Source organism: Notothenia coriiceps, unplaced genomic scaffold (genome assembly GCF_000735185.1).
Source record: "Notothenia coriiceps isolate Sejong01 unplaced genomic scaffold, NC01 NC01_scaffold00026424, whole genome shotgun sequence".
In the NCBI taxonomy this organism is placed as follows: Eukaryota; Metazoa; Chordata; class Actinopteri; order Perciformes; family Nototheniidae; genus Notothenia; species Notothenia coriiceps.
Window position 1 is genome coordinate 2,477,116 of NW_011359125.1, and position 18,602 is coordinate 2,495,717.

General features: G+C 40.7%; 2 protein-coding genes across 2 annotated transcripts in view; one reads left to right on the forward strand and one right to left on the reverse strand.

Annotated features, from left to right (window-relative positions):
- The first annotated feature begins 1,710 nt into the window (after positions 1–1,710).
- On the forward strand, positions 1,711–5,747 carry LOC104957147 (collagen alpha-1(XI) chain-like). The gene is made up of 10 exons (XM_010784759.1): positions 1,711–1,824; positions 1,883–1,936; positions 2,052–2,096; positions 2,184–2,237; positions 3,252–3,305; positions 3,925–3,978; positions 4,069–4,176; positions 4,743–4,832; positions 4,917–4,970; positions 5,535–5,747. Exons 1-10 carry the CDS (start codon positions 1,711–1,713, stop codon positions 5,745–5,747), a joined length of 840 nt encoding a protein of 279 aa, XP_010783061.1.
- A 723-nt stretch (positions 5,748–6,470) lies between these two features.
- LOC104957148 (EGF-like repeat and discoidin I-like domain-containing protein 3) overlaps positions 6,471–18,602 on the reverse strand; it is a 23,433-nt gene continuing 11,301 nt past the window's right edge. The window contains exons 5-8 of the mRNA XM_010784761.1: positions 16,127–16,159; positions 8,156–8,269; positions 6,565–6,746; positions 6,471–6,479 (exon numbers count right to left, since the gene is read on the reverse strand). Coding sequence (XP_010783063.1) covers positions 6,471–6,479; positions 6,565–6,746; positions 8,156–8,269; positions 16,127–16,159 — 338 coding nt within the window. The remainder of the gene's footprint in view (positions 6,480–6,564; positions 6,747–8,155; positions 8,270–16,126; positions 16,160–18,602) is intronic.

An 18,602-nucleotide genomic window follows, 5' to 3' on the forward strand; every position in this document is an offset into this window, starting at 1 on the left:
GCAGTAGAAAATTCCACTGTAGCGACCGGTACATTAATGGGAAACCCTAAATGTGTGAGCACCCTCTATGAAACGTCAAGCTACCCCACAGCACCCCCAAAATAAATCTCTGGTCACTGAGCCTGACTATTTGTGTTGGGGGGGCCTGACTTTTTTTTTTTCTCCAAAGGGGGGGCCTGACAGAAAAAGTTTGAGAACCACTGATTTAACCCATCCTAGTACCAGGAGTCTAGTAGTAGGAGTAGTAGGCAGCTAGTGTACAGCGCCCGGGGAGCAATGGGAGTGAGGGGGGAAGGGGGATGTCCGGTGCCTTGCTCAAGGGCACCACGGCAGGGCAGGAGGTGAACTGGGACCTCTCCAAGTAGCAGTCCACACTCCATATTTAGGTCTGGTTGGGGACTTGAACCGGCGACCCTACGGCTCCCAGTCAGAGCAAATTAGAAAATGTTAATAATGTTATTTTAAAACCAGGTGAGCCGGATGCATTGAAAAAAGTGAGGTGACACCTTTTCCTAGCTGACCTCTTTCAATATCGCTTTTCCTCCAGGGTTTTCTTGTAGAGGGTCACTTTCATTAATATTTCTGAAAAAGCTGAAACCTTCTTCCTGCCCATATTGTGAGCTACATTGCACTTACACTGTCCTGACTCTTCAAATATAAACACCTTGTTAAAACATGTATTTAGCATTCAACTTCTGCCACTATGAGGCTTTGACTGTGTACTAAAGACTTACGTGGTGTTGCACCTTGAAGCAATGATGAATTTCAATCAGTAGACAGACATTTAAAATTGGTATGATTGGATTGGAGGATATGGATTAACATCTCTACACTTCTTAATCACTCTATTAGCCCCCATTGCCTTGTGCAACAGCAAGTCAGATTTTTCAACTCAATTTAGACTCACTAAACAAAATAAGTCTCGTTTAGTCTTCCCACTGTTCCGACATTGACCAACTCTTGTTTGATTAAAATAAACCCCTAATTCACTGAATTTGATGTGAAAATATGCCGACTCTACACACTCCCCTCCCTGTTGTCTTTTTCTGTTGAGCAAGTGGCATGTCTCACTCAATCTATGGAGGCAGTTAAATTAGCTAAACAAAATGACAAAAATCGCCTCCGAGAATCGTGAATATATTTTCTTTGAATTGATCTTCAGTTAGATGTATAACTATGCAAATGTTTGCGAATAACTTTGCTCTATGTGAGTGTTCTGTTAACACTCTGTCTATGCTGCCCCACATTAAGTTGGCCATAAAAGTTGTCTTGAAAATAATCCATCTTTGCAAAGGGACTCAAAATCACCTCAGAACAAGCCTGCTGTGAAATGAGTGCTAGGCTCAAGGTTGTTACAGATTATATCGAGGGAACATTCTGAAGAGGGAAACACAAAGGAACAGAACAGTATGTGATTCCTGGAAGAACAGGCCATTAGCGGTTTCCCTGAAGTGACCGAAAAATGTTACATGGTGCTCAAACACTCGGCACAAACAGGGGCTAAGACAAGGGCATCAGATGTTCATAATATCTCTGATCTTTTATTGAATAGACAAAGAAAATCAGCCCAGTCTGCTCTGATTGGTTAGCTGGCCGGCTCTGTTGTGATTGGTCAACCGATTAGAGATTTTATACTTTCCGAAATATATTTCAATATTCCTCAAATGTATTGTAGATGTTACCCTTCAACATTGTTACCCTCATGTCACAATGTTGCAGATGTCTGAGTCATCACTGTTTTTACTGAATCGATTACTAAATTCACCTGGAAGTCTATGTGAGTCACTACCCGGAGATCTGATTGAACCGTATATTCTGTCTCAGGTCAGTCAACGTGCAGTCCTCTCTTGGGTTTGGTCTCTCATGTTTTATTCTCCTTCAGGGTGCGCGAGGTGGCCGAGGGGCGAAGGGGCCAACAGGGAAATCAGGAGAAAAGGTCAGCTGACTCTCCTCTCAGCCAATTATAACACCCTGTCTGTTATCGTTTATGGATGCAAACACTCACACTCTCAGCTGTGCTTCACCACTTCTTATCCGTCACATTTTTATAGGGCATCTCCGGAAATGATGGACCCCCAGGATCTGGTGGAGAAAGGGTAAGAGAAACGCTGTTAATATATGTGTGATTCATTGAGTGATCAGTTGATTGATTGCCTGTTGTAATGCCTGGTTATGTTTTATAGGGACCTCAAGGGCCGCAAGGAAGGAATGGAGAGACAGGACCGAAAGGCACAAGCGTGAGTGGTGACAGATCAAACTAATTTGAGATGTGGTCATTGATCAGAATTTGTATTGCATTTCTTCAAATGTGTGTGTGTCCTCTCCACCCAATGTTTTATTTTTAGGGCACTTAGTAACTATACACTTAGCATACTGGCGAATTAACTGACATGTTGTACAGTTACAGTAAGGATAATAAATACAGGTAAATACAGTAGGTAGTCCTCTGTCCCATTGTTAAAAATGTTTTTTTCCCAGATAAATTTCTCGTTTTCTTTATAAATCATTTCATTTTGTTTTTAGTTAAAGGGACCGTATATGCCGAGATCAAAAAACAAATGTTCCTCCTATTTATCAATCTAGATTATTTTAGTTTCAGCTGCAACTATTGGCTGAAGAGATGCTTCCTTTTTCCCACATATACCACTGCTTTAAGCCAAAACAAATAGTAATTTAAGAAAGATTTCTTATAACACTAACGATAAAAGGAACTGTCCCTTTAAGATAGGGCTCAAACTAAAAACTAAAGCCAGTACATTCTGCCATTTTAATGTTGGACACAGAAAGAAAAACAAGAACAATTCACCTACAAGCCTTGAAAGAGAAAACACAATCTTCCAAAAATACAAAAGGTCTCAAACCTTGGCAAACAGCGAGTGACCTCGAAGCTAGAATCAGATTTTTTACGAGTTTCTTTTTTTACATCATGGCAGGAATGGCAGCTGGTATTTTGTTGAGGTGCATGCTGCATGCAGCCAGTTTTTCATACAGCTTCAGGGAGTGTACTTTGTCATTTTCTGACAAAGGAGTTCTGACTGAGAAGCCGCTAAGTGTGCTGTCATGAATCAACTACAGTGGCCTGCAGGGGACACTTTCAGCAGTCAGATTGGAATATTTGGCAGCTCAAGGAAGCCCGCTTTTATCCTGAGCTCCAAATAATTGATCACCTTGTTCTTGTCGTGTGTATGTGTGTGTGTGTGTGTGTGTGTGTGTGTGTGTGTGTGTGTGTGTGTGTGTGTGTGTGTGTGTAGGGTCCTTCAGGGAAAGACGGACTTCCAGGTCATCCAGGTCAAAGAGGAGAGCCGGTGAGTGATGTCAATATTTCACTGAGTTTAAAAAGTTTAACGGTTGATACACTTTGTCTTGGAGGAATAGTTTTCACCACACGCCCACATAAACACACACCAATGTATGTTTTCTTTTTAGGTGTTTTCCTTTCCTCTGGGTTCACAGAGTAAACTTTAGTTGGATATACATAACACATAACAGAACAGTTTATCAGCTCAGATTTTTAAAATGAAACTATGACAAGAAAATATATTTGGCATACTAGTAAAAGAAATACAATCAATTAAATTGTTTCACATAAATATGTTTTCCACCTCTCCCAAATCTCCTTAAATATAGTTGCTGAAGTCACATGAAGAAGGGGATTCTTTTTAATAAATTATATCATTAGATTTCTCTGTAGTTGAGTTGTCCAAGCAATAATTGTTTTACTTTTCTAGCAGCTATACTCAGATAACAGGTTTTTTGTTTTATCTTTGTGGTTGTGAATGAAGAAGCCCAAAGTTTGTCCAAATTCAAAGTTTGTTTTGTCCCAAATATAGTCACCTATTCTCTATAATGTTACAGAATGTTACTGTTACAAGAAATTATAATGTCAGAATATAATTTCTTCCCATCTTTTTTCTGTGACTGCAGGGTTTCCATGGGAAGACGGGGCCTCCGGGACCCTCAGGTGTAGTGGGGCCACAGGTGAGATCAACACTGTGACTCAGTTGTGTTATTAATGTTCCTCCTGCCTTGTGTTGATGTTACGAACCCAATCACGTGTTTCTGTTTCAGGGCAAATCAGGTGAAACTGGTCTAATCGGGGACCGAGGTCACCCGGGGGCCCCAGGGGTTCCCGGAGAGCACGGTCTACCTGGGGCTGCTGGGAAGGAAGGTGGAAAGGTGGGTCTACAAACACACACACACACACACACACACACACACACACACACACACACACACACACACACACACACACACACAAATAAACATTGTGCATTATTAACTTAGCCCTAGTTACATATGTCACATGTAACATATTGTATATATTTGTTTAAAATATAAAGATTTTCCATGTCATTTTGTTCTTTTCTAAACAGCGAAAATGGTTAAAGAAAACTGAGCTTTTGTAAAACTCTTTCGAGGATGATGATTTTCAGTAAATACGTTTTTACAGTGTTGATATCTAGACAGGTATAACACACGTGTGCTCACATGTGTCTCCTTTGTGAGGCGTCCCAAAATGGGCCTGTTTTTTCATGCAGAGCAGACTGCGCATTTTCCCACAGCAGTGCTGGTAGTGGCCTTTCTAACAGGACTTTTTACATGTACAGTTACTCTTTCACTATATTGCAGTAGAGGTGTCAGAAACTACTAAAGAAGTCACTGCCTCAATACTTCAACACCACCAGTTTTCAAGTAGGCCTCATAGAGTCATTGTTTTTGTTTACGATTTGTTTGTGTGTCAGGGCGATCCGGGTTTGCCTGGGTCTTCTGGGAAGAGCGGTCCTGCAGGAATGAAAGGGTTCAGGGGGAGCAGAGGACCCACCGGACTCATAGTAAGCCACACAGAAACAAATACACCATACAAGTCACTTTATGTTTTATATTTTATATGATACAATGATGTGTGATCCTTCCAGGGACCTCCTGGTCTGAAAGGAGGGTCCGGACCTACTGGAATATCAGGAGGAATAGTGAGTAACAGTACTTTTATTTTTGTTGATTCAGTTTAAGAGGCCTTCAGATAAAAATCTGCTTTTTGTTTGTAAAGAAATATGCAAATTTCTTCAGTGTTTTCCACTAAACAAATTATTGTAAGTAATCAAAATGTTGTTTTATAATTGAAAACAGTGTCTAACACAATAATGACTCCAGGTGTTTTTATTCATCCATCATTATAAGCCTTTAACGACTGTAGAAATAGCCTTAACTAAAACTACTTTTCTTTCCTGTTATGTGTAATAGAAAGATATCTTATTCAATGAACTTTCATCTCTGTATTACATAACTGAATGGGGCTATGTTTAAATCCAAAAATGGTTGAGAAAATAGTCCAGTAACGGACATTTGAGCATAATTATTCATGATAGTGGAAAGACCTATGGACTCTATTTTCCTCTTGGATTTCATGAATATTATCCCGTGCCATATCTTCTGTAGATATTACGTAGGCTGCAGGGCAATGTTTCATATGTCTGAACTAATAATAAGCCTAAAAAGACACAAAATAAAGCCATTACAATGTGTTCTGTCTACAGGGGGCCTCAGGTGAGCGGGGCCCTTCAGGTGCCGCCGGGGCCATCGGACAGCCGGGCCGGGGCGGAGCCATCGGAGGACCTGGAGCGATGGGAGAGAAGGGCGAGCCTGTAAATACAGCTACAACTTTATTTTTGTGTCACTGTATCGAGAAGCTCTTTCACTATGTGTTGCCTTTGACTTCATCAGTTTTCAGTGACGATGCGACTGAATGATGTCCTTTTATAAATGACTGCTGAATTTTTTTTTTATATAGTTATTGCAACGTTGGACTTTTGCAGAATTTAGTTTTGGTTGAAAAAGAATAAAAGTATAAAAAAAAGTGCATTTGGAAAAAACTAATGTTTAATTCAATCTAGCAAATGTGTGGTTTATATTCACTCAAAGAAGCCGAAAGACCGAACTAGATCAAATGTAATCATTGCTTATTTAGTGGAAGTTATATTGTTATACTGATACCCAAAAACAATGTAGCACATTATTGTCTTCATGCTGCTTACGGTTTTTTATTTAAGCACATGAAGTTACAACAAAATACAATATGAATACAACAAAGGGACAATCAATTTTGACAAGTTGATCTTAAAGGTGACCTTTTATGCAAAGTTCACTTGTTCATGTCTCTTCTACATCAACATGTGTCCCCTCTGTGTAAAGAGACTCTGAAAGTTTCAGGAAAAAAGGTTTGCTCACTTTTTTTCCTGACCTATTTATATAAAAACCTGTCTGAAAATGAGCAGATTTTGGCCACTTTATGATGTCATAACGATTTTTTGGCTTGTGTAACCATTAGCCAATCAGCAACCAAGGTAACCCCCCCCCACACCTTATCACCTGAATCTCCTCCTAGAGCACCATTGTGTTCTTTTTAACCAAATATCTCTCAGAGGGGCGTGGGGAGGGGCTCCTTATTTTCATCTAAAGTAACAGACAGAGAATCAGCACTNCTACAAGAAACAAGTGTGTATGGACTTGAATAGATAAAAGAAAGTCCCTGTATAAACTATGTATGTCCATGTGTCCTGGTCTCACCTGAATCCATGGGTTCTTGTCGTGTGCGGCGGCGCTCCAGGCGTTCACGATCCCCTTGTTGTGCAGGCGGGCGAGCTCGGACCCCCAGCGCTGCAGACCCAGCATGCTGTACCGCACTGAGGAGGCGGAGATCTGGGACTCAGCGATGCCACCCCCCTCCATGCCCAGCAGAGAGATGCAGCCTGTAGAGCAGGGGTGTCACAGTGGGCCAAAATTAAAAAATGTGTACTAGTCGAGGGCCGGACTGGTTCAATGTTTATTGCAAAACGTATTGAAATGAACTTATTGCACATATTAAACCTGGAACTAACAAAGCTTTAATTGTTGCCTATAAAAACAACATTAAACATTAAATAATCAGTTGCATTCATTTCTTATGGCTCTATCTGCAGCTAAGAGTCATTTCTTATGATTACATTTTCCCACAGGCCAAAAACAGCTTCAAAAAAACTATTTCCCTCAAAGAAAAAACCAAACATGCCCTGTTGTCGTGAGAGAAAAAGTGCAGAAGGAAACATCCATGTAAACTCAGTGTGCTGCTCTGTGATGCTAGTTCAGATACTTGGCATCTCATCTCGGGTGCAAGGTCATCAATGTTTGGGCTCAGGCTCTGAGCTGAGGAGACCCTCAGGATTGAGTGAAGGTGTGCGTGCAATATACGATCTAATAGTAATTACAAATGATCCTGCGGGCCGAAATTAAATCTACCACGGGCCTGATTCGGCCCCCGGGCCTTGAGTTTGACACATGTGCTGTAGAGGAAAAGTGAGGGGGGGGGGGGGTCAGATTCTGACGTGAGTGCAACATTTCACACTCTGACCCTAATGCAAATTCAGTCACCTGACACAGGCTGAAGTAGCACACACTTCATTTATATGTGCATGCATCATTAATGTTGTCTTGTTTTTTGTTTGGCCTTACTGTTGGCTTTATGCTGTTATTGTCTTCTCAGTATGTTGCCTAAAATCAGATTTTAACTGCTAAATGAATACAGTTATTATTAATAATAATAATTCTGCTACTGTATGTAAATTCAGAGACAACTGTTTTACATTCTGCAGAATACAAATAACTGATTCCTATAAGAGAGAGAAATGTATGAGCATATGGTGCATAATCAAAGTCTAATACACACTCAGCCATATCTCATACTTCACTCCCCTGTGCAAACCTTGAAGTCATTAAAGCTGCAGATCTTTAAGTCAACTGAATGGAATAAAGTATTGATTTCTCATTTAGCTTACTTTCTATATCCTGCCTATTGATCATACTAAAACGCAGCAGTTGGCCACTTTCCCAATCCTATCATCATTAATAACGTCTTCATTAAACTAATTCAACAACACTTGTGAACATTTCATGTTAAAATAGGAGCATTATAACTTTTTTAATATCGATGCCAACATCCCTTTCTTTGTTTAGGTTCCCTTATTTTAATACATGTATTTTACTTTGTATAATGTTGTTCTATAAGGACACAATCTATACCTATTTAAAGTAAGTTTTTTGTCAATATGTTCAGAAAAAAAGAGACAACAGTGATTGAGATGAGAATAATTGGCCACATGAAGTTTTGACCGGTGACACTTACGCAGTTGGCATTGTTTGCCCACATAAGGGGACGGGCAGTGGCATTTGAAGTCTCCCTCCAGGTCCCTGCAGGTGCCTCCGTTCTTGCATGGCTGGGCGGCGCAGTCGTTCACGTCTACAGAGAGAGAAATCCCACCGTCACTTACTGAAGTCAAAGACATTAACAGCTTATTGGACAACTGCTATCACCAAATCTGAAAGTGGATCACAGTTAGTTAGAAGTGTGAGTGACGATCACAGGTCATGCGTTAGAGACAGGATTCGATATCTCCTCAAACTGTTAGTTGAAGCCATGCCAACAGGACTGAAGCTGTAGTAGAGAGCAAAGAGACAGGTAGTTAATAGACTGTTAATGTAGCCTTGATCGGAATATGTGGCATCAAAGACCCAGCTGCACCAGGAGACTGTGGTCAGGACGTGCAGTATTTAGTGGAAAGGTCCACAAATTAAATGTGTTGAGCTGGGTGAGTGTGAAGCTTTAAAAACGCATCATTTGTTTTATTTAATTGCAATTCCTTGTGTTGCCTCTTGGTGGCGCCCTCATCACAAATCGACCCAGCTCAGAGTCTGTCAGATGAGTCAGAAAGGAGGAAATCAAATCAACCTCTGAATAACACGTGAATAAACTCAAACTCTTTTCATCTCTCCCCGACGAGAGCTGTGTGAGTAAACCAGCTTTAAAACGCACTAGGATTGACCTCACGCGCACATTTAGCTGGATGTTTAGATGATGGCACACCAAAAGAAAAGATATGTCAGTCACTGTCTGCAGCTTTAATCCTCAGTGGTTGTTATTATGGAGGCAAATGCACGCAAGCTACCCAGGCGCACCGATGTTATGCTTCTATCCAACCGACACACACATGGCAGCATCTCCCTACCCACATGCTCTCTCTATAAATAGCTCCGTGTCCAAACATTCATTTTCACACAGTCACAGGAAGAATACAGCACTTTTGAAATGGGCATCCATCGAGTCTGGATAACAGGGTCCACATTCGTGCCCCTTCTGGCTCTGCAAGCTTAAACTACATCACATAAAACTGATTTCTTTATAGCATCTGAATACTTTAAACTCTCTTGACTTGGTAAATAATCTATGTGATCAATTTACTTTTTTGGAACATGCCTGGTGAGAAGGTAGCAGATCCCTCTGTATACAGATACAAGGATACATAACAAAAACTGTTTAAGAAGTTAAAGAAAACTGGCAGAATGTGTTTTACTAATTTGGTTCAATCAGTGTTGGATTAAGATATATGTTATAAAGATTGATAAAAATATGTATTGTTCATTTGCCGCTTAGGGCACACATAAAAACTTTACTTTTTATTTGAGCAGGTTTCTAAACATTGCTCACTCCAGATTTAAAGGATGACGGACACCTGTATCAGGAGTTAATGACACTCTGAAGGTGTCAATATACTCGTGGTCAACTTAAAATGGAAACTTCTGGAGCAAGGGCTCGAAACACAATGAGAACACAGGAGAACTGAAATGGCAAACACTGAAGATTCATTTGATTTGATGCAGATTGACGAAGACATTTGCTCCAGCCACAAAGAGACACAGCTCCTGCCTAACCGATTCTGAAGAGTCTCTTCCAGTCGGAGACTTTAACTAGTTCTATGGGCAAAATCAACATTAAGCATGACAAGATAAAACAGGCCAAAGGACGATAACTCTTGTCCCTGAGTAAAGAATGTATGCCAAAGGGACATAGGTACCTTATAAAGTGGACTACCAGATGTCCCTAGCCAATAAACTATCTTGTGCTTGAGTCTTCGCCTGCAATAACAAAGAGACAGAGCTGCGTCTCTCAGAGAGATAACAGGAATACCCCAAGGCCGCATGCCTGGGCCAGGGAGACAGAAAAAGTAAAGAATGATGAACTGGGTCAAATATTTCCTTCACACAAATGATTCACTGTAACCATGAAATGCCTTATTGAGATGATTCAGGATGAAACAACTGATAATGTAAATGCAAACCAAGGAAGACCATACTGACTGTTACCTATTTCACTTGATCCACTGTTTGCATATAGATTTGGGGATATTGCATGTACTTGTCTATAGCTCCAAACAGAAATAGCACACTACCACAATATTCAGAGCGTCAATATCTGTCTCAGCATGCAGCTAAAACCAATACATATCTCATGCAGCTTGTTTGAAATCTGATCCTGATCGATAGAAAGCCAAGGTCAGCTGGCCGTGCACGTGGCGATCAGCAGAGCATCTACAGCCGGGCTCTGTGCTGCAGCCAGCAGGATCTGGCCCTAGAAAAGACCTCCGCTCACAAGGGACTCAAACTGAGTTTTGAAACTACATTTGCTGTGATGTTTATACTTTGGCAACAACACTGTGTCCATGAAGACAAAAAGCTGTAACTATCTGAGGAGCGCAACTAAAAAAAACATACTTATCTATAGTTTATTAGTAAAGGTTATAGTTTTATGAACACCAAAAATCCATCTTTTAGTCAAGCTATGTATAATGGGCTGCTGCAGAAAAAATCTTTACATATTTTGTAATCACACTCTTTGAGTTTCCATGACAACTTAGTGGTAAAGCATGATGCTAACCAGATAAAAAAGAATATTACATAAAAAAGGTTCCAAAAGGTTTCCAGATGTGTCATTTGCTGTGTGGACTGGCTGCAGATCAGCAGGGAGCACCAGCAGCACCCAGAGTAGCCTCTGAACCGGATCTCTGCCAGGGTGACTGTGTGCTGGAGAGGAGGCTACTGATGTCATAAAGTATATTTACAGAGCATCATATTTAAAGCTGTGTTTTCCGAGCGATCACTCTAAAGTCTAAAAGATCGACGCATGGTGACACCAGACCCTGTGCACTGGTTCTTAGAAGCCTGCAGCATTATGAGATTTTGTAATGTTTGCGTTTCTGCAGATCGAGCAGTCTATTCCTACAGTAAATATAGATTCCATACATGTAAGCGGATTGCAGGTTTTTTTTAATTATCTTTGGGAACTTTAAAGAAATAAAGTGTCATCAAACTGTATTGACTTTAGGTGGTTCTAAAAAGGGCGTTTCAAAAAAAGGGAAGCATCAAATGTTGGATTTTCCCCGCTGAACATCTGTCTACTCTAGTGTTATTTAAACAAACATTACAGTTACATATTTTATGTGGAGTATGTGGTTGTTATAGTTTCTGAAGGATCTCAAGCGAGGCACTCAAATCCCAACTGCTTTGTGGTCAACTGAGGAGAAGATGTGAAAATGCAGAACTCCACTCTTGCTCATTTCATTATTTTCTAGTTTAGCAGACCTATAGGTATGTAGGTACACATGGATACATGGGCTTACTATAGATCTATGACTTTCTACAGTAGGATTTGTTCACATGTATACCAAGTAGATGGCAGAACGTGATAATGAACTGTGTTTCAGCACATTTAATATCAGTTTCAGTCAGATCCGCTGTATTGTTACAAATCAATGAGAAAACACCTTGTGGCTTAATTTAAGTTTAACACAAGTTTCTGCGATGTTCCCGCATTTAACATCGCAGAAACTCTGTTCTAACATCAAAATGTTCAGCTCGGTCGGGAATCAATTGCTATTACTTTTATCGTTCATAACCATACTTGCCAACCTTGAGACCTCAGAAATCGGGAGCAGACTTTCAGTTGCGCGCTACTAAAGAGACGCGTTACCGTGGAAACCAAACAATGGTGTAGCTGTATTAAAGTCCGAGTGGAAACAGTGCTGAGTAAATCTGATTTTGTCAGAAATCGGGAGAAATATGACCCCGGGAGGAAACCGGGAGAGGGCAATGAAATCGGGAGTCTCCCGCGAAAATCGGGAGGGTTGGCAAGTATGTTCATAACTTTCATAATTCCAGAGATATATCCCATAATTCATCACATTTTTAACCATTGAAGTCAACGAAGAAATTCTTCAGACTTCAACAAATCTTCATGCGACTTCAACTGCTAACTGTTAACTGTTCATTCATACTTTTACTCAGAAACCTCATTCCAACTTTAAAATGTTACACATCTTTCTGACATTATTCGTGTAATACAACTTTTAAATCTGATTCTTACTTTTAGAGATATTAAACATTGTTCAGACCTTGGTACAGAGGCCTTCTTCAGATTTTAACATTAACTAGAGTGCGTAATGTCACAGCTAGAGTGTAGGAAATCTTGAAATTTGCCATCATATTTTTTTTTTAAACTGCCATAATTCCCAAACCCTACATTCCTGAGACATAATCTTTCATGACAAACGTAGGAAAACATCTCATAGCTTCAAAAATTACAAATAATTAAGCAAAAAATAATTAATGAAGTGGCATGAAGTGAAAACAACTTTCAACATGTCTCCATCAAAGCCCATTGTAATTTCAGGCTGATATTTCCTCACAGCAGCAGCCGCACACCTTTAGTTAATCTGCCAAAAAGGCCACATTATTGACCCGAAAGTACACAAAAAGCACACTTCAGATACTCAAGGCCCTTGACATGCTACACGCTTTGAAATTTCACCGATATCTGTTACGGTTCTTCAACAAAACGTTCACATGTAAGAGGTTTATCTCTCATTCAGAACAATGGAAACCTTTGATCTCTGGACACGTCGTTAGCTCAAATATAAACACCTGTGTAATGGAACACGATGATGTCATAACTCCAACTGACATGCTCAGAGCAGCAGACTTCAGATAATGGTTAATGGTCCTGCCCTCAACAGCTCTACGTCAATTATGGGGTGTCATCATATACCGTTTCCATGGAAACGCATCCCTCGCCATAAAAGAAGATGTCGCTTTACATTAACTCCTATGAAAATGTTCAAAAAGTGCTCAAACTTCACATGTGTGCTAACAGTCCAGCTGTGACGACATCTACGTGAGAGTTTTGAGATTTCTTCAAATGCCGTTGCCATGGTAACACAAGGCTCGCCATGAAACACGGTTTTCTCATAACTTCAGTGAAAATGCTCCAAACGGCCCAAAACTTCGTAACGATGCAGCCATCCACACATCTAAGCGTATTATGGGGTGTCATCAAATGCCGTTGCCATGGCGACAGATCACTCACCATGAAACACGATGTTGCTGTAAGTCCAATGGACACGGTCCAATCGTCCCCCAATCTTAACTTGTATATCACCGGTCCATGCCTCAACAGCTCTACGCCAAATATGAGATCTCACCATGCCGTTTCCATGGAAACGCATCCCTCGCCATAAACGACGATGTCGCTATAAAAACTCCCCTAGGAAAATGTTTCGAAAAGTTCTCAAACTTCACATGTGTGCTAACAGTCCAGCTGTGAAGACATCTACGGGACATCCGTTGCCATGGCAACCACAATGCCCGCCATGAAACAACGGTTTCTCCATAAACTTCAGTGAAAATGCTCAAAACGGCCCAAAAAACTTCAGCAGGTTTTGGAATTGAGCAGCATCCAAGCGGCATCTAAAGAAGTATTCTGGGGTGTCACTCCAATGCCGTTTGCGCATGGCGACAGAACACTCGCCATGAAACACGATGTCGCTGTAGATCCAATGGATCAAGGCGGTCCAATCGTCCCCTCAATCTTCAACTTGTATAATGCACCGGTCGCATTGCCATGCAAGCAGGCTCTACGGCCAAATCTGAGATCTTGCAGCCATATGTAATTTGCCATGGAAACGGCATCCCTCCGGCCAAAAATAAAAAAAAAACGATGTCGGCTATACCNTCTCATCACACATTCAAGCCCCCAGTGTTCATGTATCATTTCAATCTAAATTCTTCACTTTCTTCTTACACATTACATTTCAGCATAGCAATTCAGCGTCAGCTTTTCAGCATAAAGCATTCCCACAAGCAATTTCTTCAGGAATTGCATTCTCTAGTTGTCCCATGATGTTCTGAAGATTAAGCTTACCTGTAAAGGTTACGCCGCACTAGTAAAAAAAACACCCAACAGCTGTTACTTAAGACCATGTTGTGATCCCAGGTAAGCAGCTTTGGGGATCTTATCAATCAAGTTTGTTTAATGCAGACAAACTAACCAGTGCACGCACGCCAGACAGCACTAGCACACATGCAAATACACATTAAAACACACACCCTGTACTCCTTAGGGGGCTTTGAGCCCAGTCTGCCCACACTGCCACATCTTGGGAGGAGCCAAAGACTCCCCAAAAACAACTGAACGAGCAGAACATTAATACACAACCCATTTGACAACTTGAAAGAAGCAAATTAGTGCCTTAATCAGTTGTGAAAGTCAAGGATTTACAGACCGAAACTACAGAAAGACTCCTTCTCTCTCTGCTTCTATCCATTTGCTTTGGCGGGAAGTAAAGTGAACAGCAATTTCCTTGCGTCTCCATACACACTCTTCTCTCTCAGCAGCCCATAAAGGCTTTTAGGCCAATTTGACAGTACAGTCTGAAGTGCTGCAGTCAGACCTGAGTAGTGAGTGTGACATTGTCAGGAGGGCAGACTTAATTCACCGTTCCGCCTCCACGTTTTCCGCCCGGCAACAGAAGCAGCGCTGACGTTGCGAGCGCTCAGCGTGGACCGCCACTTTCTGTTGGCTCGACTGGCACAAGAGAAGAGCTCTCTCTCTGTGTGTGTGTGTGTGTGTGTGTGTGTGTGTGTGTGTGTGTGTGTGTGTGTGTGTGTGTGTGTGTGTGTGTGTGTGTGTGTGTGTGTGTGTGTGTGTGTGTGAAACAGTGTGTATATAAGATCATGAGCTGTGTGTGGTTCTTCATGTGGGATGTGCAGCCAACACGTGATTAAGCTTTTTCCAGTCGAGATTTTTTTGCTCCCTTGAATTTATTTATCAGAAAGATTTGAATCCTTTGAGCAGAAGATTATTCGTCAAAGAAAAACATATTGATAAAAAACATTTTCCTTTTTCCCACAAGTGACAGCAGGCCTTGCAGGAGAGGAGAGTGCTATTTTATTCTATTTCCAAGTCCATCTTCCACATCTTTACAACATTTATCTATTTATAGTTTTATAGATGCAGTGGCTTGTGGAGTTTATCCTCCAATCACAGGCTTCCATACGCCAATCACAGGCTTCCATACACCAATCACAGGCTTCCATACACCTTCACATTTGAAAACTGAGAAAATTGTAGAGACATAATGAACATATGCATTTGGATGTGTAAAGTTAGTATGTGTAAAGGATGCCAGATAAATGTTTTACAACGACACAACTCCGCCAAGGGTTTATCACAGTCGCTGGTTTTCTAGAGCTTGTCTCGTTATTTGACGCACATAAACCATCAGAGCTGGCTACCATGATCCTCCTTGCCCACACACACACACACAAATTAGGGAGCACTTAAAATGTCACAACACCGTCATCAGTAGCTGTGAATGGAGGGGCGACTCCCTGACCCAGCAGTCCTCAGGGGGGCTCTCAAAAACCAACACGGTCAAATAAATTCAGCTCATCATTATTACTGAAGCATTATCTAATTAGTTAAATGCTTGCTCTGCAGAGGGCTCGTATTCTGGCTGCAAAGCCGACAGAACCTGCCAAAGGACTTGTGAATATATGGATTTTGATGAGCTGTGATTTGTGGTTCTTTGGGGTTAAAGAAAACACCAACAGATTAGAATGTTTGGAGCGTAAATACGGGCTGGAGAATTCTAAATTAAAATGGATCATAACTTGGAAACAACCTAATTGGCTCAGTAAGCATATGTATAGTTTCACTGATGAGCCAGCAGGGAGTTACATCTTTGTCTGAGAAAGGACGACCTCCTACCCATCTGTGTGTGGACTGATAAAACGTATTTTCTGCTGGCCTTGAATTAAGGAGACATAGTGCTGAATGCTTTCTCTGTCTGTGTGTGTATATGTTTTGTGTATGTTTGAAATGCAGCCAAGAGAACAGAGAGCACCTGGATTCAAGACGGATTAAAGACCACAGCGCAAAAATAAACACAAGTCATTCTCTCCTCAAGTCTTTTTAGCACTCTGTTACCTTTTCTCGAACTTAACTCTGCCCCTTCGACACCTAGGATAAAAAGGCATACAGTACGTGAACAATCAGAAACAAACACTCAGGTTCTTCCTAAAAGTCTCACGTGAGTCCTGCTAAACAACTTGTTTGTGCACAATTGGCCACTGTTTTCCTGCCGCCTCCTCACGCAAACAGTAGCCATCTGTCTCCGTGTGCATGACTGCAGGCAGCACATGTTCCCACCGTTGCTTCCCTCTCTCGGGCTGACCCTGAGTGAACCAACCAGGTCTGAGTGACGTGTGAATGAAGCTCCCATAAGGACGACATCTGTCCGTCTGGTGTCCCCCGCAAACAGCAGCTGTCCCCATGTTAGTGTGCCGGGTTAGACAGATTAGCCGGGACCGAACTGGACTTGCCAATTACATGTATAGGAATGCATATCAGCAGTCTTTATGAGAGAGATGTTAAAATAAAATAGCCCTAAAATTTGATTTTTTTTTTTTGTGAAATGGCATCTCAAATATGCCCACTGATCTTGAAATGTTGTTTTAACCTGTTAAGATTTCCTTTCACGAAACTGTGTCTCAGGGCTTCTTAACATTTAACAACCTATTAATGTGTCATACCCACTTAACGGGAAGAAACTCAACTAACTGACTATATGAACCATTTTTAGATAAACAAAACACAAGGGTAACACCAAGCCTCTGAATTAGCACTGAGCGAAAAAATGCTAACGCACTTAGCACAGAACTCAAGGTAGAGATATTTTATTACTTATCGGTCTGCACAAACAATATATCAAATTAAAGCTGAGATTCCACAGATTCCAGAGGTATAAGTATCATCACATCGCCAAGGCAAACCCAGACAACACACAAAGTAGGTTTACGGAGCCAAAACGTCTTGCCTTTGCTGTTTTCTGATCAAAAGTTGTGTTCCATTGTATTAAAACGATAAAAATGCTGCTGAAGGTTAATCCAATTTGTCTGTGTCACTTTGAAATGATTACTGATAATTAGGGCCGGGACTTTAACGCGTTGCGAGTGCGGACGCGATAGTCCAAAACGTAAGCCCACATCGAACCCCGAACTACACGACGCCACTTATGCGTTTAAGGAAAAAACCGTATTAGAACGGTTGTTGGCACGGAGAATAGCTACGAAGGTAGGCAGGCAGAAAAATTTGTTTTACAGGGTAGGTTGGCCCCGGTTGGTTTGCGCCAGAGTAGGTCGAACACAGGGAGTACAACTGATAAACAGAAGTGACACGCAAAGCAACAACAAGAACTCCCAGTGACTGCCGCACAGTCAACCACCGACGTCATATGTAGGCCGAGGCGGGCGGGGAGCTTGAGTAGGTCACTTCTTTGCGAAGGCGCCGACGTTTTTATTGTCACGCTAATTTTGACGCAATTAAAAAAATTGCCGCAATTGAAAAACACATGTAATTAAGNTTGGATTCCTAAAGCTTTTAGTCTACTATCCCATCATTCAAGGGTGGTTTTCACTATCAGTAATGGGTTTTTTTTGGACGGAAACTAGGGCTGCTCGATTATGGCAAAAATCATAATCTCGATTATTTGGGTCAATAATTGATATCACGATTATTAAAAACGATTATTCATTTACTTTGAAAACATCCATTTATTGAAAAAAAGAATGTGAACAGTATGTTTTTAACAGTTGATTACCCTGAATTTTAAGTATAATTCAACTGAAAAAAATAATAATTGTTTTATTTTTCTATTATGTTGTTTTCATAATCGTTGCGAGCCAAAATCGTAATTGCGATTAAAATACGATTAATTGAGCAGCTCTAACGGACACTATAATTTAATTTTTTTTAATATGTTCAATCTTAATTTACTTTAAATTATAAACATCTATATTGATTCTGACTTTTCTACATCCAACTCACAGGTTTATCATTGCTTTGAGAAAAAAGATTATTCATTTACCCCTTTTAGAAGTGAAGTTAGTCATTTGTTCTGGGAATGTCATTTTTGAGCCTGAGGCCTGAAAAACAGGCTCGGAGCTTAACAGGTTAAGAGATTCTTTGTCATACCCATTCAATAGCCGCGTTCACACCAAGTACTTTGCCGTACTTAGTTCCCAGCACTTAGTTCCCCTATGGAACTAAGAGCCGATCGCGTTCACACCGCAAACCACTTCACAGCNTATGGACATGAACAAGGAAAAACACTTTCTTTGTTGCCTCTTTCTTATCATATAGTGTTACTGTTTTTGTTACTGTTAGAAATTAAAATCAATATTTGATGATATAAGATAGATTAAACACCAGTACTTTTATAACTGTTTTATTGTGAAAATACTTCCAGTTAGTTTACGCCTGTGGTTAAAGTTTATTTTGAAAAGCTATTCCGGAAAGGATCTCCGAAATGTTTTTTTAATCTATAAAATAAATAGACAGACACTTTATCAATCCCAAATTGGGAAATTATTTAACAGCAGCAGTGTGTTCAGGTATTAAAATT

Excerpts from the sequence above, each read along its gene's own strand:
- LOC104957147 (XM_010784759.1), top strand. The coding sequence starts at position 1,711 with ATGTTGCAGATGTCTGAGTCATCACTGTTTTTACTGAATCGATTACTA. Across the intron at positions 1,825-1,882 it reads AACCGTATATTCTGTCTCAG|GGTGCGCGAGGTGGCCGAGG; the intron begins GTCAGTCAACGT and ends ATTCTCCTTCAG. Across the intron at positions 4,833-4,916 it reads GAGGACCCACCGGACTCATA|GGACCTCCTGGTCTGAAAGG; the intron begins GTAAGCCACACA and ends TGATCCTTCCAG.